General features: G+C 39.5%; 1 protein-coding gene across 4 annotated transcripts in view; it reads right to left on the bottom strand.

Annotated features, from left to right (window-relative positions):
• The window catches only part of FHOD3 (formin homology 2 domain containing 3), a 410832-nt gene that overhangs the window by 188361 nt on the left and 201577 nt on the right, over positions 1–20894 (bottom strand). For all 4 annotated transcript variants that reach the window (XM_035317954.1, XM_035317955.1, XM_035317956.1 and 1 more), the window contains exon 5: positions 8692–8797. In XM_035317954.1, coding sequence (XP_035173845.1) covers positions 8692–8797 — 106 coding nt within the window. The remainder of the gene's footprint in view (positions 1–8691; positions 8798–20894) is intronic.

The following is a 20894-nucleotide window of genomic DNA, read 5'->3' as shown; positions in this document are numbered from 1 at the left end:
TTCGAGAGGGAAGATGCAATAACTTGCCTGCCTTGCCATGGTGGCTGGGCTTTGCTGCATGCCCAGGGTTTGCTCAGTCCCTGCCCTCTGACTACCTTCACGTCTATAAGGGCACCGGAGCATGTTCTCCTCTCTTTGCTCTAATGCCACCATCAGCAGCTTGAGTCCTGCACATGGGAGGTGGGGAGAGGCAGAGCACTAACAGGCAGTAAACTGGTCCCTGTATTTCATTAGGGAGGAGCAAAAAGAGTTCCCATCTTTTCTTCTTCAGCCCTTGCAAACATGCAGCCATTAGCTACTTCTGCCTCCCTACACAGCGTACCTTCTGCTCTCCTCCGTGGTCCTCAGAGCTGTGCAGAAGAATAGGCAAGCAGAAACCCTCCACAGCAGCAAACAGAAACGTTAATATTTCCGTGTGCTCACAAAGATTATCCCTGACTGTCGTCAGCTTCTGGTTATACATTTTCTTCCTTATACACATATGCATGAACTCTATGATCTGTTCATAAATAATACTGGACTAACACATGCAAGTATATCTTAGATTTTAATTTCTTGAATTCTCTATGGCTTTTAGAAATATTCTGATACAGTAGGACACAGAGGCTTCAAGAAGGGCAACTAAGGTAAGTATCTTAGGAGTTCAGTCTACCACTCTAATTTTCTGATTGCATTTCTGAGAACATGAGCAATAGAAATGCACATCTGCAAAAAGAAAAAAAAAAAAAAAAAAAAGAATATAGAGACCAAAAGGGCTCAGATGTAACTTAAAATAATTCAGGTACATCAGTATAGGGAAATTAACTCTGAAGACATTCAAACAAGCTCATTTTTGACACATCATTATGTCATATAATTATCATCTCCACAGAATAACAGTCAGCACCTTCTGATTATCCTACATTTAAAATACACATTTGACTCTCCCCCCACATCCCTTTGAAGTCCTTAATTTTCCCTGCTTTTGTACTGGGATAGAGCACTCTGTGTGCCACTCCAATGATCACAATCACAAAGAGCTGTGGAAACATCTGATCTTGAAATGGGGACAAGCAAAGATTATTTTCCCCCACTGTACTGTGCAGTATACTAAATGCATATATTCTTTACAAATAGTTCATAGTGAAATCCCTAATAGCAGGGAGCAGGGTACTTTTGCAAGGGTGCATGCATGTGCCAGCTTATGAATGTCTTCATTTTCTGCACATTTTCTCCCTTCTCTAATGAATCAGGTTTTGGCTACTTCATGCTCAAAGATTACTACAAAAAGGCCGAAATCCTCTATAATATGCTCCTACCAGTTGGAACCGATGCATTGTTTTCAAGACTTGTTCATAAAGTTCGAGAAGTTAAATCGTATAACATCCAAAATGGCTTTAAAGACCCCTGAGACCACTTTCCAAGTACTTATTCTTTGCTTAGTAGTTAAGGATGTGCATTTTTCATGGTTCAGCTCCTCGTTTTACATGGAGTCTGCATAGCCCGAGGTGTCACATTTCATGGGAATTTCACAAAGCATAAAAAATTACACAAAAACCCAAAGATTCATTTTCATGTAGACAGAAAGCAACTCAAAGCCTTCCAGACTCTGTCAGCTTTAAAAACAAGGGAAATCCATACTTTTATGGTGGTGTTATTGCTGAATTCCACATAGACTATGAGAACACCATATTCTCCTCGCGAGCAGTCACAACACGGACGGCCAATTCCATACGGCGCATGGAGCCGCTCGGTTTATTTGTAGATGTGTAAATTACTGTTTGGTGGTTAAACTTTTGAACTCACATTTGTTTCAGCGCCAATTCCCATCCCAGGCTGGGAGGACCCGTGCTGTACGCAGTGCGTTAGGACCATCTGGCTCTGCTTCCAGACAGATCACAGATCGGAATTGCATCCAGGGAGAAGGGAGGGAAGCGGAGGAGGAGGAGGGAGGAAGGAGAGGGAAGGGGTTCCTCCACGAACTAAGGGAACACTTAAGGTTGCGTTTGATAGGAAACTCTCGGTGCAATAAATGTGTAGGTCGACTCTAAGGAATACCATTTAAAAATATGCAGATGAGAAAACAAGAAAGGAAGTGCTCAGAGTATAGAGAGGAAAGCAAGTAGGATGCTTTCTGTCATTTTAAACTGCAAGGTTTCCAAGGTCAAGCTCTCCCGCTACCCTTGGAAAAGTAAACAAATGCATTTGGCCTTAACGAGAGATTTGTAGAAGTGAAAGAGGATTCAGCTTCGGAGCCAAGGTCTGCTGTTTATGTTACTGGTCAAGGAGATAGTATACTATGCCTTCTTTTCCAGTACAATGAAAAGCATCCTAATCTCATCATTTAAAGAGTTCATGAACCAGGATGCCAAATCCATTCATATTTTTTTATTCCATTGCTTTTCAAGACACACAGATGAATGAACAATCTACGGCTTCTGTACACATGTAATAGTAAAAGGTACCATGCCATCACTATTACCTTTGATATGAGCTCGATATTTCTCTGATGGAAAGCTGGCAGTGTGGGCATCTCTCAAAAGGAGACACTGTGGCTGCATCACAGAGGTGCTGTACCTCAGCTCAGCTCTGCTGCTGACTGGCAGGTCTTACTTGCACAGGTACGCTGATTTGCTAATGCAGCTGTGATTCTGTTTATTTACTTTTTTAGGTATTGGCTGGGGGGGGAACCAAGGCTGTACCTCCACATGGAGCTTCCAGGCAGATTTGCTGAGCGTTGGCACAGTTTCATGGGACTGCAGTCTGCTGTCCTGTACAACATGAATGAATGATGCACTGGCCAAATCCCTACAGGACAGGCATCCAACTCTGATACTCTTTCTAATGGACTCTGCAGAAAGATCAAAGAATTGGCTTCACACGGAGATTAAGTCATCGAGTCCCTCTCAGAAGCAATACCCCTAAGTAATCAGTCTTCAGGCACTTGATTTCTCTATAAGGCCCAGGCCCTCACTGAAGCTATTTCGAGATCAGCTGAGAGGTTTACATAAGTTTTAAAGGACTGCACAAAAGAAGTCAACTTGAATATGTAGAGATAAGGACAAGAACTTCACAGCTACATGCGGACACCTGCACACTGAAGGTCAAGAGTAGAGCATCAGGAAAGGTTTGGTATTTGGCTTCAGAACAAGAAATAAATGTAAAGGAAAGCCTAATCATGTGCTGTCTGTTCTATTTACTTTGAGCTCTCAGCATATCATTCTGAAGTTGCTGGAATACCTTCCTACAGCTGGAATACCTCACACAGTTCTCCAGTCCACACTGAAAAAGAAATAATCACAATGTATGCATGCTGCATAGAATTAGCTCCATTTTCACTACTAAACATACGTTACTACCACCTGTTTTACTGCTATGGTACCAAATCAGCAAGACATTTATTTAGGATAGACATATCCTCTTATTCAGTTTATTTCTATTCTTTTGGTATTTGTACAAGCAGTGCCGATGATACAAAGCATTACATACATTTACTGCACATGCCCGCTAGTGCTAAAGCTTTGTAGTACCCAACATTTAATGTAAAAGGCTAAAGGGCCACAGTCTGTCCAGGCAAGGGAGGAAAATCTAACAGCACTGGAGGATTTCTGGTCCTTGAAACAAAGGGGGGTCTCTTCGGTAAATACAGCCAGCTGGTTCCTGGAAATGGGTTGCTCCTGTTACAGAGAGTGCATTTATAAACCCAAGCATTCCAAGTAGCCCTTGGCTCGATGCAGAAATACCCTCAGCTTACTGATAACGTTGTGTTTGGCTTTCAGAGCAAGGGGTTATCAGCAGCAGCTTCCACTGCCTGCTTGCAAAGCCTCACCCTCGCTTTCTACTTCCTTCAGCTTCTTGACATCCTTGGGCACACAGTGTCCCGGTGACAGACAGTAACCAGATGGTCTCTTAACACACAGCACCGAGCTGTTTTAGGACTTTAATCAGATTTCCCAGAATATGCAGCATAGCTGGTTGTGCTAAAGTTGGTGTGCAGGTGAAATCGCGTGCCTCCAGTTTTATAAATAGGCCTAACTCCTGGTGGCCTCAGCGCACATTCATGGCTGAACCGGTTGCCTGCTGTGGTAGAAAACCTGACCCATGGCCTGGAGAGCTCTTGGTGAAGTTGGGTGACCCCAGAGGCTCTGGTGCGTGCTTCAACACTTCAAGAAAATAACTCAGCATCTCCAAATTCCAGCAGCGAAATCTTTCTGCTTCACAATAAGCAGTTCTTACTGTATTTTTTTTTTTTTTTACTTTAGATTGTTAGCTACGTTGCATTTAACTGAAAGCATGCACAAAAAATATGGATTTTGAATTGCCTCACGATTTGAAAGTGGAGGTTATTAGAAAGTTTACTATCCAGATATAGCTACTTACTTGCTCTCCATCTATCTCCTTGCAAAGATTGGCTCCCATTTACTGGCAAGGAATCAAAGGGTTCCTCATCCTCATGTCCTACTGTAGGATTGGGAACTTTCAGGCTCGTCCATTCCCACTCCTGTGCTTTGGTAACCTCCCTGGTCCCCTGGCATTGGCGGTTTGCAACAGTGTAGATCACAGATATTAAGCTTGAAGGGAATGATTTCAATTGACTCCTACCTAATTTAAGCATGTAACAAAGATCAGAATGTGCCTTGGAGTTACTTTTCACACATGATTTCAGTGGTTTAAAATACTTTGTTCTTTCTTATTTACACTTTAGGGCTCACACAGGACTTTTCTGGTAAAAGCCTCCCATTAAATTACTTTAAAATCCCCAAGGGCCTTGCAAAATAAAGAGAAAATGAGTGCTGTTATATGCTCATTTTATCTGTGCAAAGATAAAAGTATGCTTGTAAAAAATGCAATTCCAAAGTAAACCACATTTACTAAGAAATAAATGTTGGGCATAATAATTAAACTCTTGTTCTAGCAGATTAAAGATGCTGCTGACTGTGTATATGAAGCTATGGACTTGTAATCCTTTTAAATGACTTGTCACTTTCCCTGAGAATATATCCTATCCCTCAGCCAGGACCATCACCTTCACCTTCATCTTCTGTGCTTGTTTCAGTGTCTGTAGAGACCAACAGGACTTTATCACTTCATCAGAAGTGCAGTGGGCCTGCAATACGAAACCTCAAGCTGGTTCCACTACAATCCAGTCTTCTGCCCAGATTATTGAACTGAGTATAGATTATTCCAGTAGATGACACATCGTATCTTTCTCTCCAGATTATAATAATGGTTTTGTTTTTCTGGGAGGATGAGGTGACTTAAAGCACAAACTTTGCCTCAAATCCTATCTCCCAACCTCCTTCCACACACTTGTTTTCCTTTTTTCCTTCAAAAAATGAAAGAAACAAAAAACACCAAACAAATACATCTCTCATCCAGACTTTAACCCAAATTATTATTCCACATATAAGCGTACAGCTTCTGCATCCAACGGCAGAGGTTCATTCAAGCACACCCTAGCACATGCACACACTGATGGTACCATTTTTTCCTTACCCTTAGTTTTTGAAACCGTGGGCTGCAGTAAGGCCAGGGCCTCTTTCTGCTTGGACTGGACACGTAGCTTGTGTGACACATACATCAATTGTGACTATTTTCATTTATCTTTCACCATTTCCATTTAGCTTTGAAAATTTAGGCAATCTTGTAACTGGCACAGAAACATTTAAGTTCAGTGCGATGAGTGGAGTTCATTGCTCTTATACTTTCCCCCAAAGTGGGGAGAGTAAAGAAAAAAAAAAAAAAGGAAAGCAAGCCTGGTTCTGTGGGGAAAAAAAAATCCCACAAAACACAGTTTCTTTACATCTCCATTCCATTAAAAGGAATATCAAAGAGAAAATTGAGTGTGAAGAACTAGTAAGGAGGAAGAAGACCTGTGTCCTAGACTGGTATTTTAACAAAATAGTTCAAGACTGAAGCCCTGACTGCTGTTGTTTCATGTCCATAGACTACAGACTGACAAAAGGAAACATTTTTGGAAAGGTGCTGTCAAACAATCCTATTTCACAGAACCTAGCAGAAATAAATGATCACTCTTCAGCACTCGACAAACAATTGTCCTGATTTCTCAGCATTGCATGTAGAAGACACGCTTATCTTCCATTCACCCATTAAAGTAACTAAAACTTTTGTGACTCATATTTAGTCATTTTCTTGGCAGCTCAGCCAGCCTTGAGCCAAGTCAAAACTGCTAAGCAGAAATGCACAATCAGGAAGCGTTGGAGTGAAACAACACAGACTTTTAGAAAAAAAGGAAAGCAAGTTCAAGAAACGGCTAGTACCTGGGAATGCATAAGGTACTGAACACCTACAACAACTACAAATACCTGTATTTCTAATCTATTTTCACTTCTAGGTACAAAGTTATTTGTTGAAGAATGCAGGCAAACAGGAAACACTCAGAAACCACTCAGTCAAAACCAAGGATTACAGTGCTCAGGTAAGCCCTGCCGGCAGAAGCAAAGCAATGGCTAAGGCTGCTACTTACTGTCAGTCCTTATGCTGTGTTAGTAGCATAGGAAGAGAACAGTGAATTAAATGAGAGGTGCTGGAGAAATACAGACGGGATATGGGACTAAAGAGAAATCCTATCCCTTTATGATTCACATTAAGCCCATTGAAAACAAAGAGGATATATTGCACTCCAATAGGAACCACAAGACCAGGACACCACAGCAGCAAGGGAAAAAATTCTAGACATTTTTTTTTTTTTAATCTCAATAACAAAAAAATCAGCCATTGTCTATGGCCTTCCAAAAATAATACATCCCGTAAGAGTGTTTTTCTGGTGTATTTAATGTTTCTTTTCAGCACTCTCCTCAATGTATTTGGATAAGATTGGCTAGCTACACTGTACTTGCAAACCTATCTTTATCTCATTGCACATGCGGACCTGTTCAGAGAGCACACGCCAGCTCCTGGAGCTGAAAACCAGCTGACAAAATCTTGGAGTTGTAACAAGCTTTGAATTTTGTGAAAGACAATCGTGACAATTTCAATTTCAAACCCACATCACACAGAAAAAAAATCCTATTATTGTAGCAAACACTAGGATACACTACCCAGAAAAAAAAAGCTTCAGTGTCAAGAACCAGCAAAATGGGGGGAACAAAAGACATGATTTGGGTATTTGAAAGACAGTACCAATCCCTGAAAGCATCTTCTTAAAGTAAGGATCTTAGTTCTGATGTGACTGACTCTGGTATTAGTGGGTCATTCTGTCAATGAGGCTCAGTGCCCTGGATCTTATCAGATACTGGAAAAGAAGAGCTGCAGGGCCATCCAGTGTTTGGACTGCAAGCCATTTGTGTGCTCAGGCAGTGTAAACACCTATCCGGTTTCCTTCCTTTGAGTTTTCAATATCTGGCTGCAAAAGCCTGCTGAAGGGCAAAGACATCACCCAGCCACTAGATCAATGCTCAGCTGATGAAGCAGTAACTCCCTAGACTGAAGGCCACACTGTCCAACGCAGCACCTTTTTTGCTTCCAGACTGATTTTTTGGAGAGTGTCGATAGCTGATTTTCTCCCAGAAAGTTTTTTTTTTTTCTTTTTTTTTCTTTTTTTTTTTTCAGTTATAAAGAAAGCCTTTTTTCCTCTCATATGTTTCTGTGTTCTTGTCTACTTGCATTGTGGTTAACAGCCTTTTACTTCTGACTATACGCAAGCTACTATTCCATTACATTTACATCACTGCACAACTACTGCCATAGAACATAATTTCTGTGGTACTGATTTGGTTTCTTTTACAATCCCAAAAGCTGATATTTGTACAGTCTAACTTTCAAGTTCTTCACACAAAACCACACTTACTATTTGAATCCTTGCTTTGAGTAGCTTAGCACTTCTGGTTCTTACAATAATCTTCCTCTATTTTCGTATTTTACTCCTCAATTTGCAGATGGAGTGTTGTCAGCTAAATTTATCAAACTGACATTTTCAGGGACAGCTACGTACGTCAGTCTAAGAAAATTCAAATGAGCAATCCACCACAGTTATGCATCAGTGCTCTCTATTGACTACGAGATCACCCAGCATTACGGATGGATCCCTTGTTAGGACTGCTCTGCCCTCAGTCATAACCTTTTAAAACACTGAAGGAACTCTCCTAATTTGCAGCCTGCGTTTCCTTGTTAAATAAAAATTGCATGCAGTCACACATGATATGCATGCAGGAACACTATACGGTAACTCAGCTTTCTAATGCAGTAAGACTCTTTCCACGTCATTCCCCAAATTCTACCTTTGCCAGTTGTCTTTTTAAGTGCAAAGAACAGAACACAATCCTCTGATTACCTATTTAGCTCCAAAATATCAGATAGCTGAAACTGCTTCCAGCCAACTTACCTTAAGATAGGACTGTCTCGTTGTTTATTCCCTATCATGTGACTAGCTACTAATCCCATTCCAAGAAGTTATGTTGCTCCGTGACCTTTGACATTTACAATTATCCAGTGCAAGGTCTAGAATGCCTTTTCTTTCTTAGAATTAGGGCTTTTCAATATAATTGAAATGAGAAGCTGGACAATAGAGAGAATATTAGTATTTTATTTTTCCAATTCACCCTGATCAGCAGTGACCATTAATCCCACCTTAATTTTCTTACATATGCAAGACACTGGAATAGAAAATATGTTTCCAACATGCTGCAAGTTTTAGCAGACCTGTGAGAGCTTCACAGCAATAAGAACACCTTTCAGACACATTTGTCTTACCTCTCAGGATGTAGTTCTGATAGTTCTGGTCTGCCTCTGCTCCCACTTTGATTAAGCAAGTCAGGCCTTCAGCAACAACAAACTCGTGAACCAAGTCCTTGTCATCCTGACACAGAAGAAGGGAAAAGCTATGTTAGAATTCTGGAAGAGAAACAGGATATATCACAGCAAAGTCAAATGTATGCCTGCAATACTGACTATGTTTTCAGATGATTTAAGCGAGTTTATATGGAAGATGTTATATACAAGACATATTGAAATCAGAATTAAATACATGATACAGAGTGATAAAAAACAAGCTTTTACATTTAGGTCAACTAAAGAAGACTAATATCAGTAAAATATTTTACTTTGGATTTTTCATAAAATTCTTGCAGACATGCTACCTGATATTATAATCTCTTCATATTTTATAAACAGATATCCTAAAAGCCTTAGAGTGTCAGGATCAGTAAGAGAAAGCCACTGCTACGCCATAGCATAACTCTAATCTCAGTATTTGGAGTGCGTACAACAGAACTTTTAAATAGTTTTTTATTACAACGTAATATTACATTTTTCACTTTGTGATACTAGTTATATTTACAATGGTAAATGATACTGTTAAATATGAGAATGCTCATGGATTCTCACATTATGATAGAAAACATCGAGTATAAAAGCAAATATTCCTTAGTGCAGCTAAATGACACTGTATCACATACCAGGAGAGCTGCACTGGGACCTACACACTGAAAAAGATGCAAGGGGAATATAGAGCACTGTATCTAAAGCTTGTCTTCTCATCTTACAGAGGCTCATGCAGACAAACAGGAGGCTATTAAAAACTTGATTAAACACCGCTTCATGAATTAACCACACACGTTAGGAATGAAAACAATTTGAAATATTGGTGAAACAGAACTACTCTGTGGAGAAAAACATCATTGTTGCTGAGTCCTTCTTTGGATTATTCTTAAAATAATTATTTTCATATATAAATGTGTATTACATTGAAATTTATACTTTTTGATAATGCAGCTCTGAGAAGCCAAGATCCAGATATTAGATAGTTTCGTTTTGAGTGATTTATGAATTCACTGCATACACTTTCAAAACTGCCAAGTGAACTAAGTGAACTAAAATAATCAAGTCTCTTAATAAATTCACTTATTGAAAATTTATTCTAGCCCAACAATTTATTCGGTATGATTTTTCTTTCACTAGAGCTGTTACGTAATTCTTAAAGGCCTGTCAAATGGGATATTTAAAATTGTAAGGTGACTTAATAAGTCATCAGAAATTTAGAAATTATGAGAAAAATCTGTTGAATGGTGAAATTTGTTAAAACAATTTAAATATATACTCTATGTTAATGTGCATAGACACAAAGTTTACAATGATAAAGGTTATTTATTCTTTTAAAAGTACACAAAATTAAGCATATAATCATTCTCCACATCTTTGCAAAAGTATACCATAACCCCCCCAAATCAGTAAGATTAAATCCACAACTGAGCTCTAAATTTGATTTATTTCCAACTTTTATGATTTGAGGGCATTACATTTTTCTTTGTATAGATAAATGCCTTGATAACATTTTCTGAAGAACCATGACCTTTACAACCTCCCATGTCGGACCAGGCATTATATATGCAAGCACAGAATTTTATGAAGATGACAAGTTTCCTCTGTCTATCCATTTGCCAAACGCAAAACACAATGGGACTACCATGATGGCAGAGAAAGAGGCAGAGAAAGAGAAAGATGGCAGAGCATGCAGAGAGTCAGCTTATTAACACAGAAGACATTAATTATGTTCTAAATTCCTCTTTTTTACTTAATGTGTTTTACAGGTGCATGCAAGCATCTGACCCACAGCAACAGTGGGGCCCTTCCTTTGGTTTTGCAGGGGTGAGGAACCAGACAAGGTGTTTGCTCCCAGGAAAGGACCTCTCTATAGCAGGGGACTTTTGGCAGGCACAGGGCTGAGGAGCAGGGCCACCAAACCTGTGGCCCGGTGCCAACCCAAGCAGCACGTCCCGATGCATGGGAGAGGGCCCAGGAAGGGACATGGTCAGCTGGGACACTCAGACCTGCGGCTGCCTCCTCCAGGCAGCAGGGCCCTAACCAAATGCCATCACAAAGAAGACTTCATGCTAAAGCAGTTCATCCCAAATTAACTTGTGCAAGAAGTGATGACAAAATTCAAAAACATAATGTAAAAAAAATGAAATGACTGGTCCAGGGAAGCACAGCCATACCCAGGAGAGCCCAGAGAACTTCCCACCCCTCAGAGCCCGGCAACTGCTCTTTCCCCCAAAGCCCTTTCTATACGTTGTTTTTACTCAAAGAAACCAGAGTCACCTCTTGTTGTCCTAGATTTTTCAAACTTATTTCTCATGAAACTCAAAGGAAAGGAAGATTTCCCTGGAATTTGTTGGCTAAGCTTAAAGTCAAGTACATTCAGGGTTCAGACACGCTAACTCTAAAACTCCATGGAAATTCAACAAGGATTTTGCATGGCATTCACAGCATTTGGAAAGTAAGTTACACTATAGGCCAAGGTCAGTCCGTAAAAAACCTCCCTGATACTAAGCTAAGGTTGAAGACTTGCCAGATTTCCCCTACAAAGTGTGGGTAGTGGTGGGATCAAGGGCAAGAGACAGAAAGGGGAGATGTACAGAGAGTTAAGAAAAACTAACACAAAGTGGTAACACATTGCAGAATCAAAGAAAGCTGTGAGGAAAAACCATCCTTCAAAACAGTTTCTCATAAAACTGATGACAAATAAATGCATTTTTTTTGAATGAAATTAAGTAATTGCAATGATTACAGTTGTTGGAGCCCCAGAACTTCCTAGTTCTTCAGTTATATTTTATTGACATTTTAGTAGACATCTTGATTTTGCATCTATATCAGAGAAGTGTGTGGCATAGCCTCGAGTCGAAGTTAAAAAAAACACAACACTTCCTCCAGGACTGATCAACAATCAAATATACAAGACTGGCTAAGTGGGAAGAAGGAGGAGGAATAACCATGGTCTGCAGGTTCTGGTATTTGTTAGTAGACCTAACATTTCAATTTCTGAAAAAAATGGATAAAAAAATAATCAGAAGATACTAAACAAATTATATCTACGCACAGAGAAGGTAAAAGTAGTCCAGCTGCAGAGAACTTCAGATCAAAACTAAGTGTACAAGTAAAGTTTTAACAGCACACTGCAATTGGGGGCTGTTGACATGCAATGAAAGAAAAATTGAAACCCTTTACAACTTTAAGATGTTCCCTATAATCTTTAACAGTGAATGCACATTAGAATATTACCTGGGGAAAAAAACAAACAAACAAACAGCATCTAATTCCCAAAATTCCCCATGCTGTAGATCTGCTTTATGTGGTTACTTTTTTGTTATTATTATTGTTTTATTTTTTATTTTTAAAACAGAACAAGGACATTCAAAAAGAAAATGGTGAGCTGTGCCTTCTGGAACTTTTTCAAAGCAGCCGAAGGAGTAAACTGCTGCAGCATAGAGTCACCCTTCACTGAAACGAGATATATTGCAGGAGAACTGCAGAGGAAATGAAGGGGATGAGGGACTTTAACCAGACTGCTTTTGGAAAGCACTGAATAAACAAATCAAACCTGAATTAAAAAAGGCTTTTAAGGTACTTCTTCCCCAAATAAAAAGGGAAAAAGAAGGTGTAATGAAGCAGAGCACAAACACATCATGCTCTAGACATAAATTTGAACTCAGTACATTATCTATCCCATCATGTGTATATGATGAGAGGAAAGAAGCAAACATCTGGAATGTGCACAGAAAGATGAAAGGAATCCAGGCCCATATATTCTAAATCAAAAGGAGAATGTTTACATCAATTTTGTGCTAGGATAATCTTTTCGGACCCATTAACTCACTGACTTGCCAAGTTAGGTGACCTCAAGAGGAAAGGCTACTCTCTAGCAGGGGTGAGAGGCTCGGGTTTCCAGGAAGAGAGCATTCATTGTACAGAAAATGCAGCGTGTGACAACGATACGGACAAGTAGCTGCCGCATGCGCGTGGTAACGGTTAAAAGGAGGCAGGGAAAGGGTGTCATTTGCTATGGAAATGGACTCCTCCACTAATATTGCAAAGATTTATGAGCCCTTAATCAGGAGGCATTAGAGCACTGATGAGAAAAGCAGCAAAACACGGTTAAAGCTCTCTAGGCTTCCTCCTAAGCTCCTACAGCCATAAAGATTGAGCGGTGACACAAAGACGAGCTACTTAAAGTCTTTATGAAAAGATACTGGTGGCCTCCTCACAGAACTGGGTATTTTACACTTTCATTCACAGATTTGGAATGGATGGTATCTTTTCCTTTGTTTAGGCATCTCAGAAGGAAGGAAAAAAAAACAAACAAACACAAGATCGTGTACATTGCTATGTCACAGAACTCTGTTTTAGACCAACAAACGATGAAAGAAACGTTAAATATATTCAAACTGGTAAGTTCAAAGCTTGCTTATCACACCGATGACTGAAAAAATGAACAAATCATACTTTTACCTGTACAAGAGTCTAGCTACCAGAAACAACCCCCTAAACCCTGGGGTTAAGCAGTCTGCAGCACTCTCGGATGCCACTAATGCAAAGAAGCATAGCCAAGATTCCCTGCACTCCTACTTGTTCTCCTGCCTCTGCACCACTGGATACATCTCTAATGCAGTTTTGTAGGGTCTTACCCAGAGATGGAGACTTGGGACTTTTTTCAAGGAACACCACTTTGCAAGAATGCATCTTATGCATTCTTAATTATGCACATCTAAGTGCAGCTTACATGTGCAAAGATAAATTGTTTACGTACTGTTACAGATGAATCTTCCTGAAGCCTGCTATTTCTGTGAGACATATGTTTTAAAAGTTTTACCCAAAGCATGATTTTTTTTTTTCCACCACAAGAAAATTGTTTCGACTTCTATTAAGAATCAAGGTTTTGGAACACAGTTTCCCAAGTAAAACTTTTGTTTAGCTAACAACCACTGGTGTAATCTCTATTCCAAGTATTTGGGAAAACTGGATTAGTAACTGAATAATCACACTTGGATATGCACATGCATATTTCCCTTTTACATGGCTAACAGCTGTGCAATGCACTGTCTTTCCAAGGAATCGTAACAAGATGCTTGTCTATGAGATTTCCACCAAAGGGGACGTCATTTTTATGTTTTTTCCTTCCTTTCACGAACTATCCCATTGTTTTTGGTTGCCTGAGCATTCCCGTATTTAATTGTAAGCTGTATGATTCTCTCCCGTTTCTGTTACAAAATTAGACATTACACATTTAATAAAGTTCACTTATTTAAATACAGAGCCGTGGGACTCCCCAGCCTGTGCTCTCCACATGACACGCTCTTTAGTGAGCCAGCAGTCACATTCTGTACCGACCAAACTTTCCAAAATGCAAGTTGCAATAAGTTAGTGTAGAAGCGACAAGAGCAGCCAAGGTACCAGCCACATGCACAAGAACCTTCTTGCTAAGCACAAATAGAAAAATAAAAAAAGTTTTGACAATTGCCTTAACAGGAGGGTCCTGCTCTCACACCAAGCATGAACCCAGGGTTCACACATTTCACTCTCTGTGGAGCAGCTTCCCTTGCTGCTCTGTCACTTCACTAGATCCCTTTTAAGAGAGTTTTACTTTGGTTCCTTAGGCCAGCTCCGATTTTGCTCTTAAAAGAAAAGTTGCCAAAAAAGACAACTTCGCAAAGTTATACTGCGTTCACATTTTTAACATCGTGATAATTCACACAGGCAAAAGATGAATATTGCCAAATCGTCCTGGGTTTAGCATTAAGGAGAAATTTAAACTCTACCTGGTTCAAAGAGAAAGAGCAGCCTCCCCTGCACCCTGAGACTTTGTGGAGCAGGATGCTGGCAGTGCACTGACACAGAGCCCCACCTTCAAAAAGGCCACAACCTCTTCAGATGTTGACTGGCTCCAGGGGTAAAAGCCCCTACTTTTTGACAGGGGAGCTAGGGAAATCTTCATTCATAGCTGTGTTCAATCACATAGCACGCTGGGAAAGTGCGCTGTCCTCACTCTACATTAACGTGTAGGGGCGATGTCTCCTTGGAAACCCCCTTTCTTCAGATTCTGTTTCCAGGGATATATGCTGCATAGCAATGGGGCAGAAGTGAAAAAGAAACCTTGGACGATTCTGCTCAATGTGCAAAACATATAAATAAATAAAAAAGAGGAAAAATACAGGATCACTAAAATGCAAGCCCACTCACCGAAACTCCACCCTGCCCCTCCTCCCCCCCCCAAGTAAATGACAGCCAGACTTAAAAAAATAAAAAAAGAAAAAAAGAAAAATCTTAAATCTCCTTTAAAGTCAAGATAGGATCACAAAGTTGAGCTGATTTTAGGAGGATTAAGGGTTAGGGATTAGGCTTTATTCATTGGGGGATGTAAATTAGCAGCAGAGGGACAGCAGCTGACTGGTGAGGAGAGGGAGGAAGGAGGCAGGTCAAAGAGCAAAGCATGCACGACTGCAAGCATTTGCTCGTATAAATCTCAAATGACAATACATCTGGTGCTCTGCCACAAGAAAGATGCAGCACTATTGCCCAGTATACTCAAAAAGCCTTCTCTGTTAGCAAGCAAGTAAAGGCAGAATAATAAAATCTGTGTTTCTTATTATTAACAATAGTATTAATGATGGGCAGGTCCTTAGTCTACCCTCACATTCCTAATGTTGTACAGAGGATAGAAACCTCCTGATGTTTTCCTGAGCAATCCTCTGCTCCTGGCAAACCCTGATGCATGCAAAACCACGCATAGCTGGTCCCTAACCTGACAGCCCCTGTCAGTACCAGCAATGTGGGAGCACCTGGCTGTGACCAGAAGGCACTTCCCTTACCTGAGGGCTTCACATCCACAGGCCTCCCATATAATTTAAAACATTTATACGGTGCTCTGCCCCAGTAGCAATGGATAACGAGCAGCCAGTTCCTCTCGGCCCTTTCAGCTGCCTAGCTAGCAACACGACCCCAGAGCCTCCATTAGAAATATCCCCCAATAAAGCCTCCATGAGAATATTTTTAACTATTGCTACCTGCCTTCAGTGCACACCGCATCTGCTAGTTACCAGCAAAATAATTGCTCCCATCGACAAGACTACAATGATGTAGTAATAAAAGAGTTATGCTGTGCTCTATTAGAAACAGAAATCCCAGGCCATTTCTGGAGTCCAGCTTTTTTATTGGCTAAGCAACAGGTTGCATTTTATAGATCAAGATTGGCTTGCAATGCTTGCAGTCAGAAAAGCTCATTTTGGCTTGAAAACTGAGTAAACATGGTCAGGAAGTGATTGAAGGAGCATGGACCGCCAAGATATAATTTATAGTTATTTTCCCACACTTTAAACTATAGTTTTGTTCTTTGGACTCCAGAATTATTGATATAATTAAAATATTACACTGCCAATCCAGAAGAGCCTGATAGTATCTAATTCAATTGTCACTGTTTATTTCAGTCCATTTTAAGAGCTAAGTCACCTACTGCAAACAAATCTGGAAAGAAATCATCCAAACACATGCACATATGCATGCATATATATATATGTCAGTGCAAGTGCTATGAGTCCCTTAAGATTGTGTTGCTGTTTAAAACTAAGTTACTTAAGCATCTATGGAATATTTCTCTATGTGGATGAGTCAGTGGTTAAGCAGGTAAATCTTAGCCACTAAGCACCTGCTCTGAGGCAGGGCACTACTTTTAGAACATGAACCAAACACGTCTCCCAGGGGCAGCAAGGAGGAGAGTCTTCTGTCACAAACAGTACATCTCCAAGTATCTTTACTCTTTGCTGCTTGGTAGTTCTTCTCAGAAACTATTCCAAGCTGAGGATGCAAGTTCAACTGTTTTCCTTTGACCCACAACTTCCCCCAGCACAACTAGGAGGAGAGTCCCTCAAGAACAAGAGTGCCCAAGACAACCACATCCCAAAATTGCCATCAGTTGGTGGAGGTAACCAAGGCAGTGGCAGAAGCAGCCAGTTTGTCCCTTAACCAAAGCTGCTTCTGCTTGCTATCTGTTGATTGCAAATGTGCTTCAGCTGCGTTACAGCCCTCACTGACTGTGCCACAGCTTTCACCCCCCGCCCTTCAAGCTTTTCTCTACACCCTTCTGCACTGACTCCACACCTCCTATTCACTTCCCTGATCCAGCCTTTCCACCTTGCCAATTCATCACATGTACAGCTGCGATAACACTGTGCCATTAATCTTGGAAAGAAAGAAAATTGATCTTCTAATTAAACTAGTTCAAATACAGTTCAAACTATTGCTGATTATGGATTTCCACCTTGGCATAAATAAGCCAAAACAAAAGTTTTATTCACAGCCATCAAGCCCCAGGAGTCTCTCTTCTGAAACATCATCAATACAGAAAATGAATATTCTCTTGATCCACAAAACCAGAAAAGTTCACATTTTGTATTGCATTAAAAATACCAACAAAACAAATAAGCATTTGCCAGCATTTCCTATTAGCAGAGAAGTTGTAACATGTTATCTCACACCTGCTTTATAAAGGGACAATTTTAAATTGTTTGCCATTTTGCAGTTTCTTTTGAAGAGCTGGAAGAATACACAGGGGCAAATTAGAAGTTTCTATTTAGTAGTTAGCATTACTTTTCAAATTAAAACACAAGAAAATCAAACCAATATTCAAATACCAAACATGCAGTTCTAGTACATGCAGAATTACTTCAAGCTTGAGGACATTGGGAAGGATTCTAATCTGAAATATATTCAGGTTTTGTTCATCTGTCTGGAAACTATGCACTTGTATGAGTGTCTTTTCTCGAATGCAAAGACTTCTCAAGGAACAACACCTGAGAAATGACAGATGCTCAGATACCTAAGACACCCAGCATCAGCCACATAGCTACTCCAGTAGCTGTCCAGTAGCATATGGAAGAAGTCTTGAGGAAATAAGTTATAGGTAAGAATCAAATGTTGCTTTATTAAATTTGTTGAGATTTCTTAGAGTCAAATCAGTGTTTATTAGACACAGTTAAGGTAAATTTCGATCAGTATGTTCCAGCCAACAAAAACAGAAATAAAACGTCTAGTAGCAGGTTGACAACAAATACTTCATGCATTCATGAAAAGATTTAAAAGTTTTAAATTTTCTTAGCAATTTTTAGAATGATTTTATCTAGGGAAATCAAAGCAACTTCTTAGAATCGTTGTTCTTTCTTACTGGACATCCAAGAAAAAAGGATAAACTTAGAACCTGAAAACTTTCAGTTCATATTCGTATTGCTTTGTCAAGGTCTAATACATTGTTTATTTCCACTCATTTATTACTTTTTCTTCCTCAGTAAGGTATGTTTCATTTGTATGTGAATGAAGAATTGGTCCATTAAGACAATGGGTTTCTCTTTTTCCCACCCCCCTTTAGGACACACACAAGAAATTCTTAGAAGAACTGGGAGAAAAATAGTTTTCAATATTCAGAATTTTCTGAGATTTAATCAATCTGTATAAGACATATATTGGCACTCATCCATAGAAGGAAACAAAAAATCTGAAGGCCAAATTATCTTTAGCAGATGTAATCAAGAACACCAAAGAATCAGTTATGTCTCAAGTTGATAAAAGACTATTTAAAATTTAAGGAGGGAAGGGTGCTTAGTCTGCATGACAAAGTTCTCCCCACACTACATTTATGTTCTTACTTTAAGTCTGTCTTATTCAGTTACCAAAGATCAAATTATTATGTTACTACATGATCTTTACCAGCATCATTTCCAATAAAGTTCTTCCCATTTACTCTGAATGCAGTGTTTTGCTTCTTCAGTGACTTTGGTCATTACCTTCACTACTTTCACATAACCTGCCCATTCCCTGTAACAACTGAGGGACTTAAAGACAGAAAGTCATCTTAGCGTGACGCTAACACTCTCTTTTAGGGCTTTCACTGCCCTAACATTGAAGACGCACTGATAATGCTGGACTACCTCTTCGGGCTGTACACAGCACAACACTGATGAAGAAAAAAAAGAGTTCCTTCTTCTTTCAGGAGAGGGAACTGAGCTGTGCTAAATTCTTCAAACAGGTTCAAAGAAAGAACATTGAAGAAAAATTCTACTACTATTTCATTAAGTTGAACCATTACAAAATAGGTTTATTATTGCAATTAGTGAAGGTAAAGGTAACTGGGATCTTTTTCCTCAGATAATGTTTCCTTCCCTGTGAGTACAAGAAGGAAGCAATAATAATAATAATAATAATAATAATAATAATAATAATAATAAATCATACCTTAATATCAGATTAATCTACATAATTATTAGCCAGAAAATCTTTGCTTGCCTCCCCTTATAAAGACAAATCACAGTTACTCCACTGTAGATGGCAATGAACACACACACAAAATGTATTGCCATTGCTGTCTCCATTTATCACAGCCCACCTACGTATACTACTCTACTAGGTAATTCAAACTAGTAAGATTTTCTGCTATTGACTTGATGGGGAAAGAATTAAGAAGAGATTGGACTGTGCACTTAGTCACATGGTCTGAACTTTTGGGTAGACCTGTGCGGTGTCAAGAGTTGGACTTGATGATCCTTAAGGGTCCCTTCCAACTCAGGATATTCTATGATTCTATGATTCTATGAATTCCACCTTTTGCACCTGGAAAGAATATACATCAACACACTGTGCTTCCTTCACCCCCAGTTAGTAACTGGACTAAAAACTGCTAGAAAAGCCACCTTGAGCAGACCCTTCCAGGGATATTGATGGCAGCTAAGAATCAGATTACACAATATTCTTGCATTATGTTACTTACTTGAGGAAGGTAAAGTAGATAGGCAACAGAGGTTTCTCTCTTTTTCATGACCTAATCAAGAGACCCTCCAAAAGTGGGCAGGTGGCAGGCTGCTTTACAAGCAATGACAGAAGCCCCTAAATCAAGTGCCTCACCGCTTCAGACCCCGAGGAGTCATCAGTCATGCTTGCAAGACTGGAAGGAGCAGCCTCCTTCCTTGAGATCAATGAGGCAAACACAGAATACTCCTTCTGCTCAGCTAAGAATGATTGATGACCCCTTAGCAGCTGAAGTGTGTGACATTTGATTTCATTCACTGATAAGATTATGTCTATCCAAACACCTTCTAGTTAATGTTTCCAGGGCCCCTACATAGCTGTTCATTGTAACATTTTATACAAAGCTCAGCTACTCAATTATTGATTTTTTGTTTTAAACAATACAAGATAATTTTGTAAGATAATTTTGCAACAGCATTTGTCTGATATTCTGATCACAGCACAAAAGGGGAATCTAGGCTCCTCAAGGAAGATAGTGGGAGGTCTCCCACATTTGTCAGATGACACTTAGTGGGAAATTAATCCCAAACGAAAACTGATTTTCTTCCTTAACACTTTAAAATATCATTTAATGTCTGCTTTCCAGAAAAGCTAATGCATTGATTAATTAAAGATACTTTCCAGAATGTTAGCAAGCCATGAAGATTTACAATATTACAGATTTTCACATAGTTGAAATATGCTTTGTAGCTCTTCTTACATTAAACTCTTATCCATCTTATTCATATTGTGAAATTCTGCAATCAGCATAAATTGAAGCTATGCTTTCAAACTGCAAGGCACATTTTTTTATAGTTTCTAAGACATGCTTACTTTACATTAAGTCTACTCATATCAGAGCTCTTGTAAAATGAACCTTCTTAGAATCAAGTAAATGTCATAGCACTGTTTACAAGTATTATAGCGCTTGAACCTAATTTTTCTGCTTTTAAGACTGATAAGAATTGAAATAACCTTTTAAGCAGTTTTATATTTATTACTTTTAAAATATCACTATCAGGTAACACAATGTTTCTGTTTTAAGATCCTCATTTTCTAATTGCCACGTTTAACTGCATACTCTTCCTGTATGCCTTTTAATATTCTCATAAAATACTTAAGGTTGGAAAAGACCTCCAAGATCACGTAGTCCAAACGGCTCCCTGCTACCAATATCAACAACTTCACCATGTCTCTAAGTACCACACTGAACCTTAAACACCCCCAGGACTGGTGACTCCACCACTTCCCTGGGCAACCCGTTCCAAAGTCTGACTGCTCTTTCTGAGAAGAAATGTCTCCTCATTTCTACACAAAACCTACCCTGGCACAACTTGAGGCCATTCGCTCTA

The sequence above is a fragment of the Oxyura jamaicensis genome, chromosome 2, assembly GCF_011077185.1.
Source record: "Oxyura jamaicensis isolate SHBP4307 breed ruddy duck chromosome 2, BPBGC_Ojam_1.0, whole genome shotgun sequence".
Lineage (NCBI taxonomy): Eukaryota > Metazoa > Chordata > Aves > Anseriformes > Anatidae > Oxyura > Oxyura jamaicensis.
This window is presented reverse-complemented; position numbering and strand designations above follow the sequence as displayed.